Raw genomic sequence first — 11,573 nt, forward strand, 5'->3', positions numbered from 1 at the left:
CGTGTAGCTTTGTGCTTAATTACAAACAAACAAACAATCTTCCTGGTGTGGTATAAGGCATACCATGCATTTTCAACTTTCTTGTTTTAATGTAGAATTTTTCCAAAAAAAAATATGTTTTAATCTAAGTATATGAAGTTATTTTTTTTATAACACAAGGTCCAAAAAGCCATGAAGTTGACTCTGTCCTAGTTACCTTTATTATTCTCTGGAGATAATATCTCTTCATCCTATAGGAGATATTGTTATAATGCTGTATGTTGTGCAAAAAGGTTTACGACAGCGGTGTCTTTCATGGTAGGCTGGATGATATCTCGAGATTACGGTTTCTCCTATGCTGAATGAGAATGACTGTTCACGTGAGTAGCGCTAGTCACTAGGGGTAAATCCTATGTTTCATGTTAAGTAAGAAACTTTGGGTTTATATAGCACTGCTTGGGATCTCAAGTGAATTGCTTGACAAAAAGACCTCTTGAGGGATGACAACTAGTTGAATAAATCATGAGTCTAGTGTTCAACACAACTATCCAAGTTTTATTTTTGTTTTTGTGAATAAAGATTGTTTTCATTTTCTACTACAATTATGTCCAATCTGTTTATTTATTTGCTTTAACTCAATCAATTTGTTAAGTTCAGCATTACTTCGTCATTTATCCTATCGATCCTCCTGTTATAAAGCAGACCTACCTAATAGTCTTTGCAGAAATCAGTTTAATTTGAAAATACCACACTAGCAATGGAGAATGACACAGAAACAATGGAATTAGGGACAGCATGACATTTGTTTTGACAGTGGCTGTTAATACTATTGGTTTTAAGGGTTTTAGCATAACAGTGTTGTTTCATTCGACTTTAGAACCTTCTAGTGGTTTATCCAATATATTCCTGGTTGTACCTCCAGCATATGAACTCACATACCACTAGCACGGTATTCACTAGATGTTGTTTGTCTCTAAACTATAAGATCCCATACTCTGTTTTAAAGACAAGGTATTCACTAGGTGTTGTTTGTCTCTAAACTATAAGATCCCATACTCTGTTTTAAAGACAAGGTATTCACTAGGTGTTGTTTGTCTCTAAACTATAAGATCCCAGACTCTGTTTTAAATACAAGGTATTCACTAGATTTTGTTCGTCTCTAAACTATAAGATCCCAGACTCTGTTTTAAAGACAAGGTATTCATTAGATGTTGTTCGTCTCTAATCTATAAGATCCAGGATTCTGTTTTAAAAACAAGGTATTCATTAGATGTTGTTTGTCTCTAAACTATAAGATCCCAGACTCTGTTTTAAAGACACATTTCAATGAAACTGTGGATATAGATATTTGATAATCTTCTTTTAATCTCGTTTGAAACAGTATTTAAGTAGGATATGAATAAAGTAACAGTTTTCTTTGAAACATCTAACATAACAACAGATGGAGCATTTAGTTTTTCATTATGGGAGTGATTTATTTTATTTAGGAAAGACAACGGAAAACAATTTATTCTACAGATTGTACAGGATAAACTGTAACTGATTTGGTAAGCCCATTTCGTTGGGTGGAAGAAATTATATCTAGAAACGCTATAGCTGTTCTGTCAAATTAACAAAATGAGGTTGATTGAACTAATGTTTCTATATTTTAACTCTAGATTACAAAACTTTCAAGTATTTTTCAAACATATTTCTAAACTATTTATTCATCAAATTACTTGTGATTCGATGGCTTTATTGGTTGCAATATCCCTAAAGATACGAGCGAGTCAAACAAAAATACCACTAGTACATTCCCTCTGATTAACGCTGAAGTTTCCTAAGTATTCTACACAAGAAAGATTTCACCCAATTTGGGTTGAAATAGACGAAAACACAGAATTATTCAGTACGAAGCAATATGGACACCACAGATATGGGGCAGCCTAAAAAATTGAAGGTTAGAATAAATTCAATAAAAATGTAGGTTGTGTTTATTCTAAACATACACGTTCAAATAAAAGTTTAAAGAAACTTTTTAATCCAATCATCAAAAGAAATGTTACAGTGCCATAATGACGACTATTTAGATAAAAATGAAACGTGTTGTTTTTTCTATTGTTTGTAGTTATCGAAACCCGGTTTTTAGCGTTATAAGTCTTCAGAATTACCGCTGTACCACTGGGAAGGTTTCCAAAATTTGCGCAGTGCTAGTTTACCGGTTTACAAACATTAGGCACTGCTAGTTTACCGGTTTCCCAACTTTACGCAGTGCTAGTTTACCGGTTTCCCAACTTTACGCAGTGCTAGTTTACCGGTTTCCCAACTTTACGCAGTGCTAGTTTACCGGTTTCCAAACTTTGCGCAGTGTTAGTTTACCAGTTTCCAAACTTTAGGCAGTGCTAGTTTACCGGTTTCCAAACTTTGGCAACGAACTTTCCTAACATTCACGATGATATAACTACGATGGTGAAAATGTCTTATGAATTGTTTTTGTCTTGAGTTTCGCGAGACAAGCTACACGAGAGCTATCTGCACTAGCCGTCCCTAAATTAACAGTGAGAGACTAGATGGAAAGCAGCTAGTCATCACCACCACCCACCGCCAACTCTTTTATCAACGAATTGTGGGATTGACCGTCACATTATAATGCCCCCACGGCTGAAAGATTTATTATATTTTTTTCCCTAAAGAATACCGCATATGAGGAAAAGTAATGCCATAATGAAGTCATTCCAGGTTAAAAAAAAACGTGTACTGTATTCAAAATATCCAATACAGCATCAACCGTCAGTATATGGTACCCTAAGATACGGTTGGTTAATTTAACAGGTAAATAAATTAGGAATCACAATTACAGGAGATTCTAAAGAAGTGAACGCAAAGCGTGAATAACTCGAACTTGATGAAAAAGAAAGCGGACATTATTTTTTCAAAGAATACACCACGAACGTGCTTCTTTATGCAGCAACAAGGTGAAATCTCAAGAAACCAAGAAAGACCAATAGAATGATAAATAAAAGACAAGACAATTATAAAAGTGTTATAATTTATTTTCATGCACATTCTAGTATAATAAACACATGAATAAACGGAAGAAAATTACGATTTTTTATCCAAGGAAACATCTGACTTTACTAGTTATTTAGGTTGACTAGTTTCTGCAACATGGTTTTTCGTTTTATCTACACTAGTTGTGAATACCCATTAAGGACCCCAAAACTGTATAAATACAATGTTAGATAATGTTCTCCTTCCTACTTTCTTTTGTTATTAAATCCCTGATGACCTCATTAGATACTAATTTAGCTGATTAAGTATTCGTCTTTAAATTCAAAGCCAAAATATGTATATAGTGGAAAATGTGACGTATTTCAGGGTACCCTCCATCTTTTGTTGTGAAAAAGATCCTAAAACAAAATAACCCTTGCACATCGTCGGACAATTTCCAGTTACCTACCAAAAACTACAGTAAGCAAGTCAGCCAACTCTGCTAACACACACACAAGATGGATCATCCTCATAGTAAGATACCAAATAGTTACTTACTAACTCTAATTTCAATTTACCCTTCTTTCAATGAACTATGACTGATAATTTGTACGGGTGATTTTAAAATTTATCAAATCAATCGAATTTAAAGTTTAAGATACGCGTAGAACCATTTATAATAGAACATGGATTAAAATAAGACAACGGCTCAAACGGTCTCCATTTTTGACAATACTTCTTTTACTAATTTTTATTTGTTTGTTTATAATTAAGCACAAAGCTACAAAATGGGCCATCTGTGCTCTGCCCACCAAGGGTATCGAAACCCGGATTCTAGCGTTGTAAGCCCGCAGACATACCGCTGTGCCACTGGGGGGGGCAATTTTTATTTATTTAAAAATTTGTAAATATTTCAGAAGTTTTCCGTCAGAGAACAACATCGCCTAAGCGTTATTTTAACAAAACTTTAAATGTTTTAGTCTGAGCAGTTTTCTGACGAGGGTTGATAATATCTTTTTGGGGGTGGGAATACGTTTCATTTACAATAAGCCCAGCGAGAACGCTAACGAAATACGACAAAAGTACTAGCTAAAACATTAACTACACTGTATCTAAAATACGTTTACATTGAACTATGTTTTACATTATCAAATACAATATAAGTTACTGAAAATCTCACAACGTGAGGCACAGCAAAGTAACGGCCAACCAGATTTAGGGTACACATGCAGATATAATTTTTTAGATGTCTGGATAACATTTCAAGGCCAACTTGTACATAAAGGCTCTGGATCACATCCAGGAGCCTTTATAAGGGCGGAATCACCATCCCACAAAAATTAACGACTCTTCACATCATTTAGAAGTACGGGCGTTTCGTAGAATCTTTCTGACAGCGACCACCATGTACGAAACTTCGCATAATACATTCTCTATAGTTACGAATTCCACCAGCTGGGTTATGTATATTGTATTATGCACCTCATTGCAGTAGTTTTGCTGCTTTTAATCTGTTTCAAAGGCGTTAAAACAAAACAAACAGTCGTGAAATCTCATACTCTATCATTTTTTTTTAGGTTTGATTGTACTACTAATAAGAGACTATTAAGTATGTTTGTTTTTTCGTAATACAAGCGTGAGAACTGATTAAGTTACGTTCGCCAATCAGTAAATCGGAAAAACCAGATCATTTCCATTACCACGAGTGATGCCATCACATAAAGTTAAAAAGAAACGTCTTTAGTATATTCTTTTAGATTGATATTGGTTTTACCAATCTATAAGAAAGCGAGTTCCAGTTTAAGCTGTTTCATTTTCAAAAAACGGGGTTGGTCGCGATCTATTATTTATCGTGCCGATCTGTGAATCCGAGAGCCCATACTTACGACCTGTTACCACAAAATCGCGTTCTGCACTTTGGATACGTTCTGAATGACTGTAAAATAGTGTTTGTTTGAAGTTAAGCACAAAGCTACACAATGGGTTATCTGTGCTGTGCCCACCACGGGTATCGAAACCCGGTTTCTAGCGTTGTAAGTCCGCAGACATACCGCTGTGCCACTGGGGGGCCGTCAAATCGTGAAACTCGGAGTAATCCAAGAGTTAGCGGTGAGTGTTGTTGACTAGCTCCTTTAGCCTATCAGTTCAAAATTAGAGACGCTTAGCGCAGATAGTCCTAAAATAGCTTTGTGCGAATATCTGAATCAAACATTTGGAACAATACATAATTATGGGATCAAAGAAAAGTTGTAAATATTCACTTATTCAGCATTTGATACCAATCTAATTCAATAACTTAGTGATTTGTGCCACAATAGTTACTTTGTTAAAACTACCCTCTTTGACTTTCTGATATAAAGACAGATTTAGTTTTGTTCTTTTTAAGTTTACAACTACAGGTATTAAACTTCGAATCTTAGCGTTATAAGTTCTAAAAAAAACTAAATGTTAAGCCACCGTAGGGGGAATGGTATTAAATATTTTGAATCGATATACATTATTTTTTTCTTAACTGAAAGGTTCAGCGCGGTCAGTAATTAAATGTAATAAATAATGCAAATGTTGCTCTGTGGCTCAAAGGTATCCATAACTGTATTGTTACAAAAAATAGGTTGGTTGTGAACCGATCCCCAAAGAATGTCTGTATTGGTGTATTTCTTTCTTTTAAAAAAAGGCTATTTTTCTTGGTTGTAGTTAGTTGTGTCCATAAAGCCTTCGAGGGAGTAGGTATCACTAATGGCAAACCTCACTCTCGTTCAATAACACAGGCCTGCGAATTTAAACTTCATAAAAGATGTTTTGGTTTTAATAACGGATTTTCCATAATTCAGCTACGCAAATTTCGAAAATAATATTAATTTTTTCTATCACGTAAGAATTATTTTACAACTCGGGAAGAAAAAAAACAAACATTTACTCAGATCAAATCATTGTTTCGTTCACCACATGAACATTTTATTTTATTATGGTTGGGTTCTAGAACGACCAATAAGACTCTCGCGTCGCGATTGGTCTAGAGAAATCTACAGCCAGTGGTTGTCAACATTTTAAGCATAACAAAATGAGACCCGATTTTGATGAAAATGTTTCACTTATACAAAAGTACATTTGAGGATTCGTGAAAAATCTGTACATCATATTTCCAGGTGAGCGTACGGGAATTACCTTAGAACATGTAAAAATCTGAAGACAATAAAACCATTGCAAGCCTGTGTTGTCTAAGCGCTGCCAGTTTCATTTCTGAATGTTTGTTTTTTCTCAACATTTGTATCATGTATCCATTTAAGTCTATTAAAATAACACTTACAAAATAGTTCTCCAAAGACTTTATTGTTAAGGTGCTAGCCAATTTTATCACTTACAAAACTTTCTATATGAGGTACAATCATTCATGACTTTTAAAATCCGATTACAAAAGCCCATAGTAAATAAAAATTAAAACTGGTTAAACTGTTATCACAGGGACCACATAACTAGCTAAAAATATACTTTTACAAATAGTCTAATATATATATAGACCAATCCACACGAGGGATGACTACAACTCTTTTAAAATAACTAATTTCAGGTACAGATCAAAATTATATAATGTGTTTTACATTTTTATATAAAAAAAAATGTTTTCCAGTTCATTTTTTGTTGTAAATATGAATGCTTAGTTCCATTTTTTTCCATTCATAACAAGAAACTAAAAACCTATACTTTATTTGACAAAAAATATAAAAATAAACAAAAGAAGCCAGTTACACTTAATTGACAGCTACATTTAACTTAAGGAATAGTATGAAAGGTAAAACAAGTCAAACACTTACAACAGTAAGAAACTTAAATTCTTTACAACTTAGATAACTAGACGTGCTAACATTTTAGACTTTTGTTCGGTTTTTTTTAAAGTAATATAAAAAAGCTTACATTCTCCTTAGTTCTTGGTTCTATTTACAGTCATATACATCTCTTTAAATAATAACTTTCTGCACATACACTAGCATCGTTCTTTTAATATTCTGACGTCAGAAAAAAACCAACAGTAGTAAAAAAAAATATTTTTGTCCACTAGTCATTCTTTACTAGAAAACGTTCAATTTTTTCAGCACATTTTGTATTTGTCCCTTTGCTAAAAACATAAGGTTTTATATAAGAAGTTATAAAAACGTATGAAAAGTTATCAAGATAAAGAAACTGAAGATTTCATCCCTTATATCCTTGAAACATGTCTTCTCTGAAAAGTTGTATAATCTTCATAACCTGTTAAAATCATGCCACATTCAAACTGTAGTTTTGTAATTTTAAGAGTGAACATGATCTTATGAACAATATCATAGTTTTTACAACAACTCAAAAGTAATGTACAAATAAATTTAAATTAATGTATAGTTATTCTGTGTCATTAAAACGAAAAGGTTCAAAGAAGTGAATCTTCTGACTCATAACTGAAAAAGTTGAAACATATTCTATAACTTTGGAAGAAATTTATGATACAAAGAGTTCCAAACCTTGCAATTTATTTGTGTGGGTTTCTTTAGGAGTTGTTGTTATTGTCTCCATTTGTAAAATGTGAAACCAACGTACCAATATACATATATATATATTGATATAAGATTATACACGTTTTATATGGGACCTAATCATAATACCAGAACAAAAAGTCTTCTTGTAGAAACAGAATAAAGTTTTATAGTAAAATGCAGAAGTAGTTTTTATATTTTGAAACTGCAATTCCAGTGAATTCAGATTTTTTTTTTTAAAGTTCAAAATATCACCTGGGAGAAACAAAAAAATTTGAATTTCAACAAAACAAATCACAGTTATCCTAAAGTACAGAATGCTCACTTTTTGGATGAGGACTCAAATGGATAATTTAAAAAAAATAAATAACACTTGTCACATATTGAAACTAAAATTTTGTTTACATTTGTAGTAAATAAGAGTTTTTTTTCTTATATTTAGAATATATATACTTTTTGTTTTAATCATTAGTGAATCATGAAGGTTAATATTTACATACACTGACACCTAATGGTAGTATAAGCAACTAATATCATTGCTCCTCTATGCTAAAATTACGAACAACTTGCTGACTTCCTCACTATAAATGCCATAAGCTGCAACAAGAAAATTAATGTGTTAACTATTCCACACAAATGTAATGTTACTCGAGTAATCCATTAAGATATTAGACGTGCCAAAATAAAGTCGGAGTCCGAATCCATTGTCAACTACAGTTGTAAATTTCCTGTTACCACTGAAGTAGTGTAGCCTGTAAAGAATAAAGGGAACATGATGCAAAAATGCTCTCTAACAAATAATTATTAACACACTTATATTTAGTACAGAAGTTGATTTTACACTGTACTGTGACACGCTCAACTAATTTGTATAAATTTATGTATCCTGTCATCTAACAACTTTTTAATAGATAATTACTATTCTTTTTAACTGCTACTCTCAAGGTTTACTCCTAATACAATAATCTGTATTTTAATTTGAAATTAGTTTCAGACAGTCCATAGTAAACTGAATCTAAATGTTATGTAAAAATACTCAGACGAACTGTTGTTAACTCGATAACAATAATAAAAATTAAGTGTGAAACTATGATGTAGAGAGAGAGAATGACACAGAAAACACCATGTTATTAAACCGTATACTTGAACATTTCAGAGCAGGAAAGAGCAAGAAGGTCTAAAACATTGATAACAAGTTAGCAAACAGTGAAAGTAAACTATTGTCATTCTTGAAACACAGAAACAAGCATTTGTGCAGTAAGTAGTGATATGGGTTGGGAAAGGTTAGAAGGAAATGAACAGCCAGAAGTCAGACATAGTAAGAAATCTCATGTACTTTATTTCTTCAAGAGCCTAAATATTAGTTAACACTATTTTAGCCATTATTTTTTGTTATTAAGTAAGTTTTCTATGAAAAAAAATTGTTCACATGATAAACATTAACTTTTATCTCATGTTTTCACAACTTACATTAAACACTGCCACCTAGAAATTAATCTTTTGTTTGGTACTTTAAGCATTTGATGTAGTTTAAACTCCTTAATATTGCAACCAAAACATCTGCAAAAAGCAAATGCCTTATATTATCCTCTACAATGTATAAATTACGATCTGAATAAGATTTTAACATGATGATGACAAAGAAATTACCAGGTATTATGCAGGTTTTGATGGAAAAAAAAAGAAGTTAATTGTAAGCAAATTTGGCTTTGAACCATAAGAATATTTAAAGTGAATTTTCTAGTATTATTATCATTACCATAAATAAAGGACTTTCTAATGTATATGAGGATACAAATACACACACTCCTTACCGCCATTAGAGCTCACAATGTGAAACAACCTGGATTTACAGGTCGAGTGCTCGAGGCCGTAAGTTGCCCATCAAACGACGGGCTTGCTCAGTCAACTCTATTTGATCCTTTGTCTTGCCACAAGCCACCATTTCCCACCTTATATCAAGCTAAAAAAAGTGAGCAGGAATGGTGTTATTTTCAATGTGGATGTTTTGGTTTAAACTGTAATTTACACTGATTTTTAGAAAATTAAAACTATGCCTACCTGATAAGAATTCATTGATGTTGTAGGTGAGATCAAAACGTTAAACAAAAATAAGAGGAAGGAAAAAAAAATGAAAGTAGCCATTTTAAGGTGCTATAATGGCAACTATGTCAACAACTTCTGTAGTGTTTTTGAATCTAACAGAAAAACCACATGTAATATTAAAATTTCTCATATTCAAAAAAACTACTGAGTAAGTTTGTTTTGTTCTGATAAAATATTTATCTTAAAAAAAGTGACAATCAAGAATTCAAAAAGACACAAGACAAATGCAAAAAAAATATAGACAAATAAATAAAATATTAGTAATAAGCAGAAAAACTGCAGTCACTACAAACTAACCTTCAGTAAAGATTTTTTGTGAGGAGTTTCCTCGAAGTTTATGCGCTGTGCTACTCGAGGGTAGTGAAGCTTGCACTATAAGAAAGGGATCAAAAGTGCATTTAGGAGAGCATGCAGTGCAAGATGCAATGGAAAGTTGTGAGATCAAGTGGGGTTAAAAAACAAAGATTTATAAAAAAACAGCCCTAGCAGTAGTCATGTGTTAAGAACTTTAGCTGCTTCTTTGTGTAAACAAGAAACACACTAAAAGCATTCTACTCAGGTTACGCAAAGATTACTGTAACACAGTTTTCTAGACTATCACAATTTGTAAACATCATTTAATCAACTGACGATAATATTACGATACTTACAAGAATTCTTTATAAACCATACAGTATAACAATAGTTTCTTAAGTGATCCTGATTTCTCTGAGGCGACAGTAAACAAGCACATATCTATAAAATGAGCAAGCACTTTACAGAGCAGTTTCCTGTAGTAAATTACACATCTATAATCAATAAACTAATGACTAATCAATAAAATAACAGGTTTACCTTCTGTTTAGGAATAGCTGAGCCTGATGGTGCAACAAAGGCATTATTAAAGGTCTCGCTTTCTTCTGGTAAGGTTTCCTTAATTATAGATGGTGGAGAAAATAGAACTGAAGAGTCACCCATCAGAGATTTGCTCTAGTTACAGCAAGCAAGGATGGAACAACAACATTAATTTAACAAATTATTTCAAAGATTTATTTTTTATATCCATACAAATCCTGAATTTATTAATTTCATAAATATTCCTGACAAATACATACATACATACATAATCTGAAAGAGAAAAAAAAAAAAACTTTTGTTTTCCGAAATGTTCTTGTTTGTATTGCCTAAAGTAATAAGCTAATAGTTATCCAAGTTCTGTAGATACTTATATCCCAATCAATGTTCCCGAGAAAATATTACAAATAAATATAACAATCTGCTGTAAATACCATTTATAACTGTTTTAGGTTAATATGAAACTATTCATTTCGTCAACTACATTGTGAGAAAATATTATTATCAGGTCGTCAAGAAATTAATGTTGTTTTCACTTGTATATCAAAACAAAACATTTATTAAATGAAATAGTCTCCGTTCTTATCGATGATGCTTTTCCATCTTACAATCAGGTTATTAATGTCCTGATTAAAGAAACCACTTGGTTTTGAAGCAAAAAACATGTCGATGTTCTCTTTAACTCCTTCCATATTTGTATACGTTTTCCCATTGCAGTGAATGAAAAAGATAGTAATCTGATGGTGCCATATCTGGAGAATATTATGGGTGGGGGAGAACTTCCCAACCCAACTCCATAATCTTGTGTTGCGTCAAACGTGCCACATGTGGTTGTGCATTGTCGCGGAGAAGAACACCTTTCCGATTGACGAGTGAAGGGCGTTTCTGATGGAGGGCTTGATTTAAACATTCCGGTTCCTGACTATAGATCTCTGCATTGACATGTGGATTGGGGAGTTCGAAATGAATTACTCCCTTGATGTCCCACCAAATGCAAAGCATCACCTTCTGTGGATGGAATCCAGGTTTTTGGGTTGGGAGTGGATTTTGTCTAGAACTGAGCCATTATTTTTGGCGTTTAATATACGCATAGAGAATACATTTTTCATCAACGGTGACAATTCTGTCCAAAAATGGTTCATGCGCATTACGTGCCAGAAGAGACAAAAGCAACGTTGG

The 11,573-nt window shown here is 32.8% G+C and overlaps 1 protein-coding gene across 8 annotated transcripts in view; it reads right to left on the reverse strand.

Annotated features, from left to right (window-relative positions):
• Positions 1-6,263: 6,263 nt before the first annotated feature.
• Positions 6,264-11,573, reverse strand: part of LOC106466528 (transcriptional activator Myb-like) — a 57,446-nt gene continuing 52,136 nt past the window's right edge. For 6 of the 8 annotated variants that reach the window (XM_022394563.1, XM_022394561.1, XM_022394560.1 and 3 more), the window contains 4 exons: positions 10,395-10,529; positions 9,858-9,932; positions 9,269-9,417; positions 6,264-8,206 (listed from right to left, as the gene is read on the reverse strand). In XM_022394563.1, the coding sequence (XP_022250271.1) occupies positions 9,304-9,417; positions 9,858-9,932; positions 10,395-10,529 (324 nt within the window). In that variant the 3' untranslated portion in view covers positions 6,264-8,206; positions 9,269-9,303. The remainder of the gene's footprint in view (positions 8,207-9,268; positions 9,418-9,857; positions 9,933-10,394; positions 10,530-11,573) is intronic. The other 2 variants (XM_022394562.1, XM_022394565.1) reach the window with 2 other exon arrangements.

This window comes from Limulus polyphemus, unplaced genomic scaffold (assembly GCF_000517525.1).
Source record: "Limulus polyphemus unplaced genomic scaffold, Limulus_polyphemus-2.1.2 Scaffold2290, whole genome shotgun sequence".
Lineage (NCBI taxonomy): Eukaryota > Metazoa > Arthropoda > Merostomata > Xiphosura > Limulidae > Limulus > Limulus polyphemus.